This window comes from Elephantulus edwardii, unplaced genomic scaffold (assembly GCF_000299155.1).
Source record: "Elephantulus edwardii isolate Elephantulus edwardi_28Jun2011 unplaced genomic scaffold, EleEdw1.0 scaffold00148, whole genome shotgun sequence".
NCBI lineage: Eukaryota > Metazoa > Chordata > Mammalia > Macroscelidea > Macroscelididae > Elephantulus > Elephantulus edwardii.
Genome location: NW_006399898.1, coordinates 5,338,228 through 5,357,139, shown reverse-complemented (window position 1 = coordinate 5,357,139; position 18,912 = coordinate 5,338,228). Strand labels below are relative to the sequence as shown.

The 18,912-nt window shown below is 55.2% G+C and overlaps 1 protein-coding gene across 1 annotated transcript in view; it reads left to right on the top strand.

The window, feature by feature from the left end:
• Positions 1-15,955, top strand: part of WDR66 (WD repeat domain 66) — an 80,166-nt gene extending 64,211 nt beyond the window's left edge. Inside the window, exons 19-21 of the mRNA XM_006894711.1 lie at positions 9,353-9,581; positions 10,688-10,789; positions 15,831-15,955. Coding sequence (XP_006894773.1) covers positions 9,353-9,581; positions 10,688-10,789; positions 15,831-15,955 — 456 coding nt within the window. The remainder of the gene's footprint in view (positions 1-9,352; positions 9,582-10,687; positions 10,790-15,830) is intronic.
• Positions 15,956-18,912: the final 2,957 nt, after the last annotated feature.

Below are 18,912 nucleotides of genomic sequence, written 5' to 3'. Positions count from 1 at the left end.
CACTGTGGGTGACCCTCCCTGCGGGACAGGGCAGAACTGACCGGGGAGCTTCCCACTGTGGGTGACCCTCCCTGCAGGACAGGCCAGAACTGACCCGGGGGGTTCTCACTGTGGGTGACCCTGCAGGACAGGCCAGAACTGACTGGGGAGCTTCCCACTGTGGGTGACCCTCCCTGCGGGACAAGGCAGAACTGACCAGGGGGTTCCCCCTGTGGGTGACCCTCCCTGCAGGACAGGCCAGAACTGGCCCGGGGGGTTCTCATCTGGGGTGACCCTGTGGGACTGGGCAGAACCAGCCCAAGGCTGTGTCTTTGCAGAAGCAGTGACTGATCTTACTTGGAGCATCTGGTCTCTTTGGACTTGACTCAGCACTCAGATACTTAATCCATTGTGCCACCAGGGCTCCCTTAGACCCGTACTGTTTCTGAGTGCTGCATCTCTGACTGGGCTTAGTGTTGGGGGGGGGTGTGTGTTGGGGGGTGTTAACTGTGCCGGGTTAACTGCGCCGGTCTGGAGTCAGAAGGGCCGAAGTCCTGTCCCAGCCCTACTGGTCACGGTGCAGGCCCAGCGAGGTGGCAGGAGAGCTCAGGAAATGGCCAGGGGACGGCAGGGATCGTTACACTCTCTGAAGAGCCAGCGCTCGCCCCGCTGTAGTAACGGGCACCCCTGGGAGCCGGGCCAGGAGCTCACAAGGTGCAGTCATCCCTCAAAACCCCAGCTGTGGAGTGCTCCAGACAGGGACAGGAGGCCCTGGGGAAGTGCCGGGTGGGAACGGCTGCTGAAAGTGCGGCTGACTGGTTTTCTTTTCAGACCAGAAGGTAGACAGAACCCTGGCTCCTCACGCAGCGGCATCATTAGGCTCCCTAAGATTTTCAGGGACTAGTTTTCCGCAAGTTGACACCAGACATTCTCCCAGGCCTGACACATAACCTTGACCGTCACAGCCACCAGCATTGCCTCGCCCCACTATAGCCAGACGTCCGTAGTTACCTAGCTGTTGAGTCACATAGACTCAGAGGCGGGCATTATCACTGATGTGGAGCCTTTTGAGGTGAGGTGCCCTCCTCAGCAGTGCAGCCACGGGCAGGGTCTTCCGTCATGGTGCCCAGTGTGAGGGTCTGAGAGTCAGAGGACCCGCGGGGAGGGGCCGACAGCAGGAGAAAGCAGAGGCCAGTGTCTGTAAAAACCAAAAGCAGCAAGCACAGTGGGCATCTCTCGCTGGGCCCCACCTCTGTAAATCACACGCATGCCAGAGTTTTTAATGTGTTTTTGAAAAATACAAGCAGATGCCGCTTGCTGTCTGCCGCGTGGAGACATTTTTGGAAATCCCTGGGATGCAGATGTGTCCCGTGCCCCACATCAGCGCACCAACTGCAAATCGATGGGTCAGTTTACATCTGAAACCTCAGGGCCAACCCTCTCAGCTTTTGTTCTCATGTCAGATCCACGGCGGTTCCTAATAAGACTGTTCTCAGGGTCTTACAGCTTCCAAAACGGGCTTTGCCATGGCTAACGAAACAGCCTTCCAATGAGACGTAGCTGCCTCCCGTGCCCTGTGCGTGAAGCATGCCTCTGATTATAGCGTTTTACCATCAGGGACATAAAAGGCACAGACATAGATAGACATTTGAAACAGTCTCCTTCCCCCGAAGATCACATTATTTGTATTTTTCTTACGTCATTGTAACCGCCTTGGGGATTTGAATCGAGTCAGTGAGGCAGGTGGAGGGCAAAATTGCCACCCTTCCCACCGACTCGGGGCCAGGCCGCACGTTCTGCGGCATCCTAACCACCCAGGGTGGTCGGGTCACAGCCTCGCAGGCTGCTCTTGTCACCATCCCATTAGCAATGACAGATGTGCGGCGTCACAGCAGGGACCAGCCTCTGGGGCTGATGTCACCACAGCACGGCTTCGTCTCTTCCTTGGGGACATTGGAATATCTGGTTGGGGCACCCCCCCCACCACCACCTGTTCCCTCAATGCTTGTGGTTACATCCCTATCCGGCTGGCAGGGCGTTCACTGGGGATTTTCATCCTGCAGGTTGGAGGCTCGTGCTCACCTGGAGGTGCCCACGCAGGTCTGGGTGAATGAGCGAATGAATGGAAGATGCTGCCTGGGCGTGTGTGACTTGGGAGATGGTAGGAGAATGCGGGGTGCAGTTGCTGAGTGGTTCCCAGCCCTGCAGGGCGCACACAACCTTGTCCCAGGTCGTTCCCATTCAGCCGAAGGTCACAGCAACCGATGGGGCTGGTGAGGATGGCACAGCACGTCCTGGTGTTGTGCCAGCTGTTCACAGGTCACGGTCAATGCCATGAAAGAAGTTCCTGTCTAGTGGCGTCCACCGTCTTGAGAAGGGAAACCCCAAAACCAAAACCTCTGCTATCAGCTCCATTCTAACGCACAGCGACCCTTCACTGGGTGAGGAGAAGTTATAAAAGAAGGAAGGGACACACACACACACACACGCACACACACACACACACACACACGCGCGTGTTTCTGTCTTAGCTTGTTTTTCTTAACTGCACGCATACAGCAGGTTTTGCTTTTGACATCAGAACAAAACCAAGAAAGAGAAACAAACACCTCCTCCCAAAGCCCTGGGCACTAATCTTCGTGGCTCCATCAGAGTCCCGGCTGCACTGGAGGGCCCTTGGCCATGTGGACAGCCGCCCGCAGGAGGGGAAGTCGGACCCAAGGCTCACAAGCATGATTTCTGCCTAACAAAGACCCGTGGGAACTTGGAAATGTTGAGGGAGGCCCTCCGGAGGCTGGCTCTTTTTCTGCAATGTAAATATCAGGTGGTATTAAAAATGTTGCTGCAGTACGTCCGCGGGGAGTGTCAGAGGGCAAGGCGGTTCAGAAGAGGATGTGGCTGCTGATGTCAGGAGGACCTTGGCTGCAGGCATGGAATTCCAGAGAGCTGCTTCCCTTCTGTTACTGTACGTGCCGAGGCATTGAATTATGTGAGTCATCACATGTAAGGGATAACATTGCAAAGGAGAGCATTCTAGAACACTGAGCTGTGCTCCTGAACACAGACCAAGAGGCACTTGTTGGAACAAAGCAAGGGGGCATCACGTGGTTTAAAACCAACGAAGGAGAGCACCAAGGTTTCGTCGTTTTAACCTGTTTGTTCCATTTGAGCAGATACTTTGAGAAATTGGACTGTCTGAGGAAAAGCTCAGTCTCAGGATTGGAAGAAGGCTCGTCAACAGCCTGTGTCAGGCAGAGGGCACAGCCTTGCTTCCTGAAATCACTGAGGAAGATTAAAGCCTACAGCCTCCAGCGTGGATCACACCTCAACAGAAAATAAAGACCCTCACATTCGGACCCGTTGGCCACAGTGGATGAGAAGGAAGACGTTGAGATTGCTAACGGTCTCGTTTGCTTGGACCCACGGTCAGCGGTCCAGAAGTCAGGCGGGGTCTCGCGCGTTGCCTTGGGCCGGTCTCCTGCGGGGGGACCTCTCCAAAGGGATCCAAAGCTGAGATGGCCCGCTGACAGCTAACATTTGCTTGATTCTCGCCATATTTTCCAGTCGCCTCAGATTCATGGAAACACTAGACAGTGGGTGAGGAAAACTGAAGAAGAATGGATGTGCATGAATTATGGTTGGGGGAAAATAGATTAAAAAGAGAAAACAAAATTTGAACAGCAATAAAAAGAAGTACGGATTTGGCACAAGATGTTGACTGTCCCACAGACATAGCCTGTACCGTCGGCGGCCAGAGGAGTGAGCATCCGTCTTGGAGGAAGTGCCTGAGAAGGGAGGCTGGCGAGACTTGACTCACGGACACCAGGTTTGTGAGGAGGAGGGACCAGTTCCTGGAGGAAGGCTGCGTGCTTGGTCAAGTGGAGGGTCAGCAGAAAATTCTCAGGGGGTTGGGCTGGCATGGGACACCGGGCTGCAGCAGAACGATGACGGTGGCCCAGGATGGTGACTCGTGCCCTTGGTGTGTGCTGTGGAGAACCACCGTTGAGTCTCAGTCAGTCGCTGGCACCTCACAATGGGCTTCCATCCTGAAGGTGGGGAGGGCCTGTCAGGCAAGGCCCCAGGAACAGTGGACTCGGGCTCTTTGTGTCCTTGGGGGCCTTCTAGAAGATTCTGTCTCAGGATGATCTCCTGTGACAAAGCAGAACTGTCCTATAGGGTCCGCTGGCCTTAATCTCTTTAGGATCAGATCACCAGCTTTTTGTCTTGAGCTGATGGGTGGGTTTGAACTGCTAGCCTTTAAGTTGGCAGCCAAGCGGAGTGACGTAGACATAGGTGAGGGGGCCCCAGAGGGGTCCAGACATAACCATACTGCACAGCTGCCTGACACACACCTCCCCTCACCCCAGTCAGTGTGGAGATGGGGTGGTGGGGAGGCCAGGGCTGGGGAGGGACCCTTCCTTGGTGTCTCTCTCAGGTCTCGCCATTCTCAGTGTTTCAGACTTTATCACCAAGCTCTCACACACTGTAGACCACAGTAGAATGTCCACATGACTTTTCTCCCCCCTATAAAACCAGAGGTGTGCAGCCCGCTCTGTCAGAGTCCCTGCTTCATTGCAATATTTGCTTTATTTGGATAATTTTCTGATTGCAGTGGTCTGGAACTGAACCCACAGCAGCTCTGAGGTCTGCTGTCGTGTGAGAGTAGAGAGGGGGGCCTGGACAGCCGGAGGAGGGTCTCCTTCCATCTTAGACCGTGAGACAGTCACAAATGCAGAATGACCCATGTCTATAAAAACAAGCACTGGGCCCGGTGCATGTTTACTTAATTACTCTCCGTGCATAAAGGCGTGGTGGCTATATAACAAGTATTTGCAGGAACGTGAGGCGAGCATGTGGTCCCACTCTGGATTGATGGTGTTTAAAGCAGCTCAGAACCCGGTGATGACCTCGCAGGACAGAGTGGAACAGTCCCTGACCCTTACAAGGCAGAGTATATTTGTGGCAGCAGACCATGGCTTTGTCCAGCTGGGCAGCTGGTGGGCATGAACTGCTGACCTTCTATTTGTAGCCCAGCACTGTGAGGGCTTCTAGAACTTGGTTGTGGTGGTTGTGTTGTGTATGGTAGAGTCGGAACCCCCCGCCCGCATAGCTGACCCTCCGGTGGGTTCTCACAGGAGGAGATTGTCCATCTGTCTCCTGAGGAGCAGCTGATGGCCTCGAACTGCATGCCTTTGGGATTGCAGCGCAGCTTCTTGCCACTTTATCTTCTGATAAATAGGGCTCCAATATAGACCCACTCACAGAGACCAAAATGGAATTCATGTTCTGGAAAGAGAAAAGGCAGATGATTTCCCACTCTGCTCTGACTCTTCTTCTCTCCCTTTCTAACGTTCCAAAGGCCACAATTTGAAAACGTCGCCGTTGACATAGACAGCAGTGCGCTGGCGTCGGCCTGGCGCGATCCAGGTTCCTGCCCCTCGCTGACTTGAGCGCCTGCAGGGCAGGCTGGGGCTGGAGCCGGGCTTGCGGTCTAAAACGTGTGTGTTTCTCTCTTCCTTGCATTTTTCCTGTGTCATTATCGCTGTCGTATTGGCGACTCCTGTGGGTTTCCGAGGCTGCAGACGGCTGGGGGGCGTTGCCTGATTTCCTCCCGTGGAGCAGCTGGTGCGATTGAGCCGTTCCAGAGGTGTTAGCCTGCAGGTCCCCTCGGACTAGCCACGAGAGCTCCCGCCGAGTTGTCTACAGCGGAAACCCCGCGAGTGGACGGCGGTGTGGGACGCTGCTCTCCCTCCCTCTCTCCCTGAGCTCAGGTGTGTCAGAGATGAAGACGACGGCACAGGACAGGACAGGAGTCAGGTCTGATGTTCATAAGGTCACTAGGAGTTGACTCATTGGCATGTAAGAACAACGACTGTCTCTGTGTCTCCCTCGTTCCCTTTCTCTGCCCCGTTTTCTCACACACGTTCCGGTCAGCGTGGAGCTGCCTCCTAGCTGCCCTCCAGCAGGTTTTCTGAGGCTGTAAGTGGCACAGGGGAGTGTCCATCCTGCTCACACAGACCTGCAGCTGGGTTTGAACCCCCAGAAGCACCGTCTCTGGGTGAGTTCCTTACAGGTGCCACCAGCCCATTGAGGCCCCAGCTCGGGGCGGCTTGCTGTGCTGGTGCACAGTTGAGGAGGAAGGCATTTGTCTCCGCGGCGTCCAGGCCCGATGTCCCTGGAAGTTTCCCTGGACCTACGCATCGCCCTCCTCTGGGCCTGGGAGATCTCGGCACGGGGCCCTGGGCCCACTGGACACTGGATACCCTGACTCTTCTTTCTTGGTGGGGCCCAGTCCTGTCCTCTCTGCTCATTGGCCTGTCTGTCTCCCCACAGAGAAGGAGGTAGAGTAAACCTCACCGTGTCGATTCCACGCTGCCTCCTGACGCAGCCACCTCTAGTTGTGCCATGTTAACATCGTAGAAGGAGGGATTCACAGCAGGAGGGGTCGTCACCTCAGATCACAGAATGTCGTGACATCCCCTCACCAGGTGGACACATTCTGGGGGGACGTGTTCTGTCCACAGCCACCTTAGAAGAAGCTCCCCGGAGCCCTCCCTTAGCCGGCATCAAGTCTCCATGGGGATCAGGGTGGGTCAGCTCCCGTCCAGCCCAGCCCTCCAGGATGGCGCTGGGAACCCTGGCCTGTAATCCAACTCTTGACCATCCTTGCTTGTTCTGGGATAAACGATGTGGAAAATAGTCCAAGGGTGGCATTCCAAATGCAGAGGGGGAAATTGAAAAACTTACTCTTTTAAAAGATTCTGAGAAGGGGCATGCCGAAATCTCCTGGGCCCCGGTGCTCTGGGGGACCATGGCCGCAGCTCCGTCCCCTGGGCTTCTGTGGGTGACCAGGAGTGTGTATTTAGGGACCTGTGTGGTTGTGCACTGACCAGTCAGAACCAACCCGTAGGTGATACTTTGGGGGGTTTACAGAGGCGGTAGATCACACAGGAGATTGCCCATCTTGGGCCCACAGAGCAGCTGGTGGACTCAATCAGTGGTCTTATCTTCGTGTTGGCCCAGTTTCTTACCACTGAGCCACCAACTCCCTAGAACCTGGGTTACGGTTTGATAATAAGGTGAACACAGTCAGAGGTGTGGTGAACTGCCACGGCTTAGCTGTAAATTTTTCCCTCCTTTTTTTCACTTACTTTAATGTTATTGGAACCAGAGTGACAGCCTCAAAATTCTCACCTTATGTAAATGAGCTGCCATTGGGTTCTCTGTTCGCTTCCCGAAGGCACATGGGTGTCAGCGACAGAAGTCTGGAAATGAGCAGAAGTTAGATGAGCTTGTGCTGTTAGTGCAGGTGGCCCTGTGGCACACGACCCCCAGCAAGGCGGCCCCCCCAGCAAGGCGCTCCCCCCACCCCGCAAGGCGCCCTAGCCTTCACGCTCCGCTCTGTGGAGCCGCTCAGGTAATTGCGTTGGTTACAGATGGAGGCTTGTAGGCAGCCCTCGGTCAGGTGCGTGGACACCCTGTGAACCTGACCTGAGCCTGACCATCCTGTGCTCTCCTCACCATCTCTGACACGCGAGTCCATTGCCGCAGTCACCCTGTCGGTCCACCCCATCGCGGTCTCCCAAGCACGATGTCCCTCTCCCAAGGAACAGCCTCTCGGCCATGTGAGTGGAGCGTCCCGATCCCCGCCCCGAGCAGCACTCTGGCTGCACCTTCCGTGGACAGACCTGGGGAGCCAGAGAGTCGGCGTGCTTCTCTCGATCCATCGTGGTTCTCTAGAACCGACCCGGCCTCCGCCGCCCCCTCAGAGCCCACTGCTGGCCTGGGGACACGGACGCTTGCAGTCCGCTGGAGGCGCGGGAAGAGGAAGGTTCTGATGGTGGTTCACAGAGTGGGGGTGAGTGACACGGGGGCTGCGGGCGGTGCAGGGCGGCACGGGTTTTCTCATTGAATCGGGTGATGGCTTTTGAGGAAACAGATATATTGTGATATAAGTCACATAAGATACAGTTCATCTGTTCAAAGTGGACCCCACAATGGATTCTAGTCCGTTCAGAGCCAAGTGGTCACGTCCGTCATCAATTGTAGAATGATTCTAGAACATTCCTAGAATCTGGAAAGCAACCCTGTACCATTAGCGGTCACTTCCCATCTCCCCCCGCCTTTCTCCCCAGCCCCAGGCACCCACTTTCTGGGCCTAGGCCCCCCACGCAGACATTTCTGGAAATGGGGGCACACCGTGAATGGCCTATCCGGCCTGCTCTCTGCCCTCACATGCTTCTGTGTGCCGTTCTGAGTAACAGGCTCTTGTTTGGACGGGACAGATCTCGTTTATCCGTTCGTCAGTGAGTGAACGTTGGATGGTTTCTGTGAACAGTGGCACTCCAAGTGTTCGTCTCCCAGGTTTGGGTGGACGTAAGCTTTTGTTTATCTTGGATCTGTACCCGTGAGCGGACTTGGGTGGTCACGTGGAACCCTGCGTTTAACCTTTGGAGGGCCTGCCTGCTTTCCCACGTGGCTGCGCCGTTTTCCGTTCCTGGCAGTAGTGGGTGATGGCTCCAGTGTCTCCACATCTTTGCCAACACCTGTCATTGCTCTTTCTTCTGGTAACTGCCCGAGTTGGTGGGAGTGGTACTTTGACTGCTGTGCTCTAACATAATGATGTTGGACACGTCTTCGCGTTCTCCTGGGCCATGCGGAGAGCTGCTTTAAAGAAATGGCTCTACAGTTCTGTGCCCGTCCGTGACTCGGCGAGCCTTTGTGATACTGCGCTGTGAGGATTCCTCATATGTCTTGGGTACAAGCGCTCCCTTTAGGCCCCGACTAGTTGATAAATGGCTTGCAGATACTTTCTGGTGTCCTGTGGGTTTTCTCTTTGCTTTCTTGGTGCTGTTCTTTGGAACACAAAGGCGGTTGAAGCAGTGGGGTGTAGTATGCAGTGGTCAGGAGGAAGGTGACAGACAGACCCCGTTCATGCTCATTCTCCTGCCATTGTCGTTAGCGGTCATCGGGTCAGTTCCCATTCACGGCGACAGCTTTGAACCACACTCTCTTGCTGCCATCTCTGAGCCCGTTTCCCTCAGTCTACTCCACTGAAGACCTTTCTTTCCCTGGCCCAATCACGATGTCCTTCTCCTCGGTCAGGTCCTTTCTAATCACAAAGTGTGGGAGTCGAGAGTCTGGCCGTCTCAATTCTAGCCCCGATTTTGCAGATTGGGCATGAACTGAGGCAGCCACGACCATTGGTGTGTATCTTTCTGATTTCTAGCTGCTTAACAACAGATTGTCTTTTCTGTTTACTGTGACTTTTTTCTTTTTTAAAAAATTTTATTTTATTTTAATGAACATTCACAGAGATTTTGGATTTCCATTCATTCATTGTTGCACTTTTTCCCCCCACTCTCTCACCTAGATTGACAACATGTTTAATGAAATCAGGTTTGGAGAATATGTGGACACCGGGCAGCTAGTGGACAAAATAAATTTACCAGATTTCCTCAAGGTTTACATCAACCACCGCCCCCCTTTTGGGACCACCATGAGCGAAATCCAGCACAGCTTTGACGTCCTGGGCTACACCAACCCGGAAGGGAAGAAGGCCATTCGCCGAGAGGACTTTCTGAGGTTGCTCCAAACCAAAGGTGAGTCTGCAAAGATGGCAGGACCACTGTCCAGGCAAGTCCTTGGGCCGTGCCCCCGGGAGGGAGATGGGGCTCCTTGCATCTGCATGCGCCATGAGAGATGCAGCTGACCTCAAACCTGGGGGCTGGGAGGATACTGACCACGGACTCGGAAGAATGTCGGCGGGTCCCAGCGAGGAGGAGACCAAGCCTTGACTTCACCGTGATTTGACTCAGAGCCTCACACAAGAGCAGAAAAGCCCCGGAAGATTTCCGCGGGTGTAGATCCTGACCGAAGCACAGTGCCTCGTCCGCCGGGGCAGTCAGGAGGGTCCAACTGCTGGGTTCTTTGTGAGCTCTGCAGTTCTCATCCCACTGTACCACCAGGATGTGGGTCCTTTGTTACTGGAACTGTGCAAGACTCCGTGTCCCTACTTGTAAAGTGGGACTGGAAAGGCAGCTCCTTGCCCTCTCAGTGTCATTTCCAGAGGGGGAGGCCTCTGTGAGGGAGACACCAGAGCCGTTCACTCACTGCTTTGTGGGAGTGCCCCGGTGGGCTCACCTTTTGTGCAGAAGCCCTAGGTTCGATTCCTGGCTGCGGTGACCCACGCACAGCCCACCTTCTCTCAGTGGAGGCTCCTGTGTTGCCGTGGCGCTGAGCAGCTTCCAGCCGTTTCCAGACAGGCCAGGACCAAAGGCTGGTTCCCAGGGCAGCCAGTGCAGCCCTGTGTCCCTGTGCAGGCGACGGTGGGGGAGCTGGGACCTGGCGGCCTTGGCTTTCGTTGGCTATGAAGTTGCTGGGTGTGAGGCTGACTTGACGGCTGCTGATTTTAACAAGGACACCTGTGTGACCGATACACGAACCCCCCTGCCTTCCAGCCCTTCTACTCCAGGCGATCCCCCACTGTGTTACCAGCGCTCAGAGCCATAGCAGAGGAGACTACAGAGCTGCTGGTGGCTTCAAACTGCTGGCCTTTTGGTTCCCAGCCCAGTGTTTAACCCACTACACCCCCAGAGTGTGGATTATCTGTGTCTGATGAAATCGGTGAAGGGATGGCTGCAGCGTGCTGAGCTCTGAGCCCACCGAGGCCCCAGAGCTCAGCTGCCCCTCCTGTCCCGTTGCCCAGGTGAGCACATGACGCAGGAGGAGATGGTGGACTGCTTCTCCTCGCTCTACGGCGTGAACCCGGAAGGCTGGAAGTCGGAGCCCGCAACCTCCTCCTTCAGAGGTACCGTGGCTGTGGTGTCTTGCTCAGTGGTGTGCGTCCTGGCTGGCTGTAGACATGAGACGTGATGGGTGCATGCGGCCTCCCTCAGGCCACGAGCCTGTCGGCATCAGTGTGCAGGGATCCCCCACCCCACCCCGGGGAAGTTAGGGAAAGGCCCAGAGCCAGGGCACAGGGAGACGCCAGCCTTTGTCCCCAGCCGCGTGCGTCCTCAGCCTCCTGGTCTCACCTTTACTCTTCAGTCTGGTTTCTGCGGGCTCTTGACCACACGCAGGGTACCCCATGTAGGAGCTGCTTCTGAAGAGGAAGGTCCATGGGGCCTGGAGGAAGAAGCTGGTCCTCCTTCCTCTCCTGCCTCGAGCCTGAGCGTTCGCCCTTCCCACTTCTGCCGCTGGACGGAGCAGGAGTGATCCTCCGTGAGGAGCATGAGTTGAAGCTTCTGTTGGTTCAGTTTCTGCCTCATGCATCTCATGCACAGTCACCCTGTCTGCCCGCCAGCAGGGCACTGCCTGGTGACCCTTCCTCCGAGCATGCAGAGATGCTGCAGGGTCCGGCCCAGACCACCCCCAGCAAGGCGAAGGCCGTCGTCAGTCGAGTCACACACATTTTGGGTTTCCTGGTGTGTCTGAATCGTGTTGGAGTAAGCAAAGGCTGTGTGCAGCCTCCCACATTCAGAACCAGTCTGGTGTAGAGAGTGTAAGGGATGGGATGTTCAAACCAGAGGAAGTCCGTGATCTCCAGCCACGCCCCTGCCGCTCAGAAGGAAAAGCCCCAGAGTGGTGGTTGGGTTTCATGGACCAACCGGCTAAGTGCAGGAGTGGCTCTCGGGGCCTCTGCAGTGGTGACCCCTGCCCAAAGTATAGAAGCTAAAGGTGGACACTGTTCCTGGCTAAAAGTTGACTCCAGTCAGAGCCGGTGAAGTACACAGACCAGTGCTCGGGGACATCATCCCCAGTTTATTACAAGTGACAGTGAGCCCGCGTCCACTATCACCACAGACCACGCTCACGCTCCGTGGCACAATGACGCAGACCCAGAAGATCTGTTGCTAAGTTGTGCTTGAGTTTGGAGTCTCTGCACTGTTGTCATAGAAACCTGAGCAGCCCCTATAAACTGCAATCTTCATCTGGAAGTAAAACAACTCTTAATATTTCACAATCTGCGTTATGCAGATGACACAACCCTGCTTGCTGGAACTGAGGAGGACCTGAAACACCTGCTGCAGAGGGTCAAGGACTGCAGCCTACAATATGGATTGAGGCTCAATGTCAAGAAGACAAAGATTCTCACCACTGGACCAATTGGCAGCATCAGGATGGATGGTGAAGAGATTGAGATTGTTGACAGCTTTAGTTTGCTTGGCTCCACAGTCAACACTCTTGGCACCAGCAGCCAGGAAATTAAAAGGCGCATTGCCATGGGAAAGTCTGCTGTTAGGGACCTCTCCAAAGTACTGAAGAGCAATGGTGTCTCTCTGGAGACTAAGGTGTGTCTGATACAGGCCATGGTCTTCACGATTACTTGTTATGCATCAGAGAGTTAGACAATGACCAAGGAGGATAGAAGGAGAATTGATACCTTTGAGCTGTGGTGCTGGAGAAGAGTACTGAGAATACCATGGACTGCTAGGGAAACAAACAGATTTGTCCTGGAAACGGTTAAACTGGGTGGCTCCTTGGAGGCAAGGATTCTGAGGCTCCGTCTAACATACTTTGGCCATGTTGTGAGGAGAGACCAGTCCTAGGAGAAGGACATCATGCTTGGGAAGGTGGAGGGACAGCACAGGAGAGGAAGGCCCTCTATGAGGTGCATTGATTCAGTGACTGGGATAATTGGGATGGGAGTGTCAGAGACAGTGCGATTGGCATAGGATAGAGCACGTTTTAGGGCTGTTGTACATAGGGTCGCTGTGAGTCGCAGGCGACTCGACGGCACGTAACAACAACAACAACAACAACAACAGTCCAAGTGCCTTCTTCTAAGTGGTACAGCCCTGGACTGTCAGTTTGCTGTACTGAGGTAACTCGGGGTTGCTGAGATACTGAATGCTGTGCCACTGGTGTGTCAAATGCTGTAACAGTTGCCCTTGGTGGACAGTGTTTGGTGGAGCTCCCAGATCAAGACAGGTTTGGAAGCAGGAGTGGCATCCACTTCCTAAACAACGTGCCTCTGGAAACTATGAACTTAGTGAAACAACAGTAGTTATAGAACAGGTCTTTGGTTCATAGGGTTGTGATGCGTCATACTCAGCGCAGCGGCAGCAGTACCAGTATAGAAGCTGTGGTGGCCTAGAGGTGTGGAGCTGCACTGCAAACACAGAGGCGCCTGGACCGAGTCGACCAGCTGCTCTGCAGGAGAAACCTGGGCAGTCTCCTCCCATGCAATTTACTGCCTCTGAAAACCCTCTGAAGGGTCCGCTATGAGTTATTTCCGATTTGATGGCAATGAAGAGCAGTAGAAGTTACAGGATACGAGCCCCTCCCCCCCATGTCCCTGTGGGTGCAGAAACAGCTGCGCCAGAGCCAGAAGACCACGTTCTGGAAACGTGAAGCCCTTAGAGCTGCGTCGAGCCGAAAGGAAGGTACGCTGGGTTGACTGGGGCTGTTTGAGCAGTCCTTGTGCTGGTAAACGCACAAGAACCATGTTCTGGGCACACGTAGTGTCCCGTTGGTAGTGAAAACTCTCTTTTAAAATCTTGCTTTACGTCCCTGTGTTCATAAAGGGACAGTGAGCCCAGGAGAGCATTTTTTCTGTCCCCGCAGAACAGGAAACCCCTTAAGGAGATTCAGTTCTGGTAGTCTCATTAGCCACTCCTGGGGACCCTAACAGGTATGGCTTAAGGTATGGACACTGGTTCAGCAGCTATGAACCAGCCCCAGACTGCGTGCATGCTCTAAGGCCAGTCCAGCTAGACCCACCCATCCGAGTGACCAGGACCAGGCTGTGTGACACGGCCACGCCTGCTTAATCTGCTTGGGAAATCTGTTCTTCAGACAGTAGCCATTCCAAATCATAAAAACCTGAGACTCCATGGGAAGCAAAAAAGCCAGATCAGGTAGGGAGAGAATGTCAAGCCTCTCCCTAGCAGAGTTAAAAGGCCGTTGCGTTCTGTGCATCTGAAATTTGGACAGTGTAGAAGGATGGCGGAAAAAGAGTCAATGCCTTTAAGTTGTGGTGTTGGAGGAGAGTACTAAGTATCGCAGGGGATTCCAGAAGAACAGACAAAACTGTCCGTCAGCGGGTGAGACCAGGATAGTCAGGATACTGCTTAGGGGGCAAGGGCGGATGGTGTCATCGGACAGACCTCGGGCCTGCTCCCAGGACCAGTTCGTGGGAGAACACGTCACGTTTGGAGAGGCAAAGGGTTCAAGGTGAGATTGGCGCAGTGGCTGCAACAGTGGGCTTGAGGATGTCAGAGCCTGAGAAGGTGGCCCGGGACAGCAGAAGGCCAGGTCTCTGGAGCGTAGGTGGGTGACTGGACAGCATCTAACAACAACGAGAAGAAGTTACAGAAGAGACCACCCCAGGGCCCCTCAACAATGAGGGGCATGTTCTCTCCCTCCGCTTTCACACCCAGAGCCAGTGCTCGGGTGTGATTAACAGGAACCCACCGCTGCCTCCCTGCGTGTAGGGCTGGCCAAGTGGAGATGCTGTTTTTTAAAAATACTCATGTTTCCACTTTCTTCGATCTTTCTAATTGCCTGAGGACTATACTTCAGGAATTTTCCTTTGGTATCTCCACAGACAGGAGAACTTAAAAGGAATTGGTAGAGGATAGAGCCATGAACATCGGAACATTTCACGAAGCTAAGAACTCGGCAAGAGTCCAGAGAACTGCTGTTTGCTAAGGTTGGGAGACCCAGAGATAGAGAGGAACGGCAGCAGGCCAAAAAGCAATAGAAAGGAGCGTTTCTGTAGTAGTATTCTGGGGAACCCCAGTGGCCGAGTGGTCCAGGACAGGTAAAGGAAGACGTCAGGCTGGAGCGCTTCCCCTCTGGGCCTGCAGCAGTTTCAGGAAGAGTTCGAAGCACCTTTACACCTGCTGATGACTGCAGCTCGCCTCTCTATCTTGCCCTCTGCGAACATGATAGGGAGCTCGGGGCAGGAGCTGCGCTGCCAACCTCAAGGCCTGTGGCTGAATCCACCAGCTGCTCCGCAGGAGACAGGTGGCCAGTCGCCTCCTGTGCAGTTTACAGCCTCCGAAAAACCGTGGGAGGGTCAGCTGGGCGTCGGTTCTAGGTTGATGGTGATAAACAGTCACAGCAGTGAGTGTGGAAGTTAGTGAACACTCTGCTGAGGTCCAAGTGTGCAGTACTTGATGGAAAAGTGTGAGGTCCTGCAAGGAATGCCTGAATGTGTCAGAGACACGAAGCAGGCCCTTGCTGCAGGAGGAACGGTGTCAACAGACTAGCTCCATGCAGGCTGCCCGTGCCCATCATCTGTAGATAGTGCTGGACCTGCCAAGTGCGGTGACGCAAAGGGCAGAAAGTGGGGTACTCTTGTATTTATTTTCCATTGTTAAAGATCTCAAAGCCATGTTGCATAGTTCTGGGGCAGTGGTGACCCTTCCATGTGGGGACCAGGTTCAGTTCTCAGCCAGGTCACCTCATGCTCATCTGCCACCCAGCTGTCACTGGGGGTGTACGAACCACCGTGAAACGGAAGCAGATTCTAGACTAAGGTGGAGTTGGAAGCAAGAGCTGGCAGTCGCTTCTGAGAAGAGTGGAACCGTGTGGAACACGGGAGTCCGACCTGTGACCTTGTCACAGGGATGGATGACGTGGGACAGGGTGACCGTGCCTCAGGGGTCAGCTCGGTGGCAGCCAGCAGCTGTAGCTCAGGAGTCCCGGTGCGGTCTGTGAAGGTTTGGTCAGCAGGACTCAAGCTGGTAGCAGAGGGTGGGCCCCAGCATGTGAAAGGCCCGGGAGGGACCAGTCACCACAGGACCTTCCACGGCTGCTGCCCTGTCTGTGTTCTGAGGAGGCGTGCGAGGTGGCCGCCCAGCCCTCAGGAAGGCATGTGCTGGCTTTTCTCGTTTGGCTAGGCCCAGAATTTTCCCTTGAAGAGGAACTCCCGGAGGAAATCACAGCGGAAATATTCGCCACTGAAATTCTTGGCTTGACCATTTCAGAAGAACCCAATGCAGATCAGACGGCCAGTGAAGAGTAAGGAATGTCCCAGCACAAAGGACTTTGTGTTGGGTTGAGGTTTTTCCCAAGAGCCACTGCTTTCTTTCTCTTTCTCTATCCCTCCTCTGAAAGCTTGAGAATGAGTAGGCATTAAAATGGTGAGTGATGGAATTCACAGTCGGACATGCCACTGTTTCTGAGATGGAAAGTGGGAGGGGGTCAGAAAAGCCCTGGCAGCTGGTGTCAGTGGTGGCCGGACACCCCCGTCCAAGGGGCACCCTGGGAGGGGGCCTGGAATAGGACTCGGAGGATCCCAGTTTCTGAAGACAGAGACAGCCGCAGGCATCAGCTGTGTGGTCTGGGAGGCCCGTCAGCTGACCCTGTCCTTCCCTGTGTCCGTCTTGAGCTGCAACAGAACAGCGGTGCTGCAAGGGGAAGGAGGGCCTTCAGGAGGCAGCCCTGGTGCACACCCCGGCTGGAAGGGCCTCACCTCGCCTCCTGGCCATGGCGGCTGCCTCTTTGCATTTTGCCTTCCCCAAGGTGTGGCTCAAGGACACGCTCCACTCCCGCTCTCCCTTCCTGGTCACCCGCAGGTCCCTCTTCCTTGGTCACCCCGAGGTCCCTCCCCTTCCTGGTCACCCGGGTCCCTCTCCCTTCCTGGTCACCCCCAGGTTCTGCTCCCTTGGTCACCCCCAGGTCCCTCTTCCTTGGTCACCCCGAGGTCCCTCCCCTTGCTGGTTACCCCGGGTCCCTCTCCCTTCCTGGTCACCCTGAGGTCCTGTTCCCTTGGTCACCCTGAGGTCCCTCCCCTTCCTGGTCACCCCGGGTCCCTCTCCCTTCCTGGTCACCCTGAGGTCCTGTTCCCTTGGTCACCCCGAGGTCCCTCCCCTTCCTGGTCATCCCGAGGCCTCTCTCCCTCTGCTGGGCCTCTGTTTTGGTCTCTTCCGAGATAAGAGCTGTTGCAGGCCCATCCCAGCAAAGCTCCCTTGCACTAGATCAGGGTTGTGGTGGGATTATGGATGCTGCATCCGCCCTTAATCTTTTTAACATTAATTGGTTTATCAGCTCAAGGAGATCACTGTGGACACATATTTTGGGGGAGCACGGTTCAGTCCATGACACCCCCCGGTGTGCCCCTTGAAGTTCTTCTCAGCTGCCGGCTGGTAGCCGGGGAGGAGCATCTGGGGTGCCAGGCTTCCCAGAGTGCCTGGCGGTGGTTCCTTAGCCATGCAGTGAGCAGTGGGCTTTGGCTGTTTCTAGAGCCTGGTGGCCAGGCTTGACCTAGGCCTGCAGGCCAGAAACCACAGCAGGGTGGACACCCCAGGACACGCACCACCGTCCCTGTGCCCCAATCCCGCTCTCTTTGCTGGGCTAGAAAGTGCCGCTGTTGGAACAGGTGAGGTCCCCTCCCTCAGGACACTGACCAGATGAGCAGATAGCCCACCGTGGTGGGCTGCTGTGGCAGCGCCCACTCCCAGCAGTGCCCATTTGCAGCAGCACCCACTCGCAGCAGCCCACGAGGACAGTCTGTCTCCTAGCACCTGGTGGATTCAAACCTTCTCTGCCCAGCTTTTAACCTCTGCACCACCGTGGCTCCTTTGGGGACTTTTTGGGGATATCAGATCCTCATTTTTCAAAGTGACCTGCTGATTGTACAGACTGAATAGGTCAGGAGAAGGGCCCTAGCCTGGACGTACCCCTCTCCAGCCTGTAACCACGTCATTTCCCCGGTTTCTGTCCAAAGGCCTCCTGCTTGGTTGTGAGCTAAGTTCTGGAACTCCGTTCTGCCCGGGGTCTGACACAGCCTCGGGCTAACGGCAGTGTCTCAGCCCTGAAAGCAGAGCCCCACTTGAGTGTAAACAGTGGAAAGTCGAGTCTGCTGTTAGAGTTCTGTTCCCAGTTGCAGGATCTCACTCAGCAGAGTCGGATGATGTCCGGTGGAAAGCTGGCAGGGGCTTCAGGAACAGCCTGGGTGGGGACAGCGCCACCAACCCAGAGCCCTGTGTCACTGTGACACGGGCAGGTGTCCAGCCAGAACCGCGTAGGCCTTCATCCGAGAGTGGCTGGGCTTGGAACCACAAGGATAAAAGGAGGACGGGCTGTGGGAACCAGGGGTGCAGCCGCTGAACAACCACGAGCCATTCCAGAGTGTCCTGGGGACACTGCAAGGACCGGGGACTCTCCAGCGACCTCTCTAGAAACGACTAACTGCAAAGTTGTAGGAAAGGCCGGGCTCACTGGTCTCATGGAGGCTGGTGTCACCCGCCAGGCTGTGCCCTGTGTGCCAACAAGTCTCCCTGTGCACATTAGCTCTGAACCCTGTTCTATCCTGAACCAGTCACACTGCCTCCGAGACCCCTGCCCGCACTCCTAGGCACCCAGCAAGCCTGACACCAACGTCACCCCACAACTCAAGTCCAGCCAAGTGATGGACTCACCTGTGAGGGGGACAGTCGCCCCAGGACACTCCTCAGTCCTCCTGCCCAGACCCCTTCAGAGCTCGGCACCCTCTCTGGAAACCCACAGATGGACAGACAGCTGGATGGACAGACAGATGAGATGGGGCACACCTCATTGCTGTGCAACTCTGGACACAGACGTAAAGTGGAGATGACATGCCTGGTGCACAAGGACAAGTCCCCAAGATACTGAACCCAGATTTACCTTGTGAGCAAGAAACCCTCTCCTAGGTGTTCACCCAAGAGAAGAGTGCACTGTATATACAAGTCTCATAACAGCCGACAAGGAAAGAGGCCCACCAGTGTCCCTCAAGGAAGAACGACAGTGGCCTAGCCACGCCCTAGGCAGCTCAGGGGGCTGCTTGCATCACATGTTGCCCTGTGAACTGGAAGGTCAGCAGTTTAAGAAGATGGGCATCTCCTCCCATAAAGATGTCCAGCCTTGGGGATGCCAGGGACGGTCGCTGTGAGCTGAAACAACGCCAGGGTATTATCCACACAGTGGAACGTTATCCAGAAGGAGCGAGGTTCCGGTGCA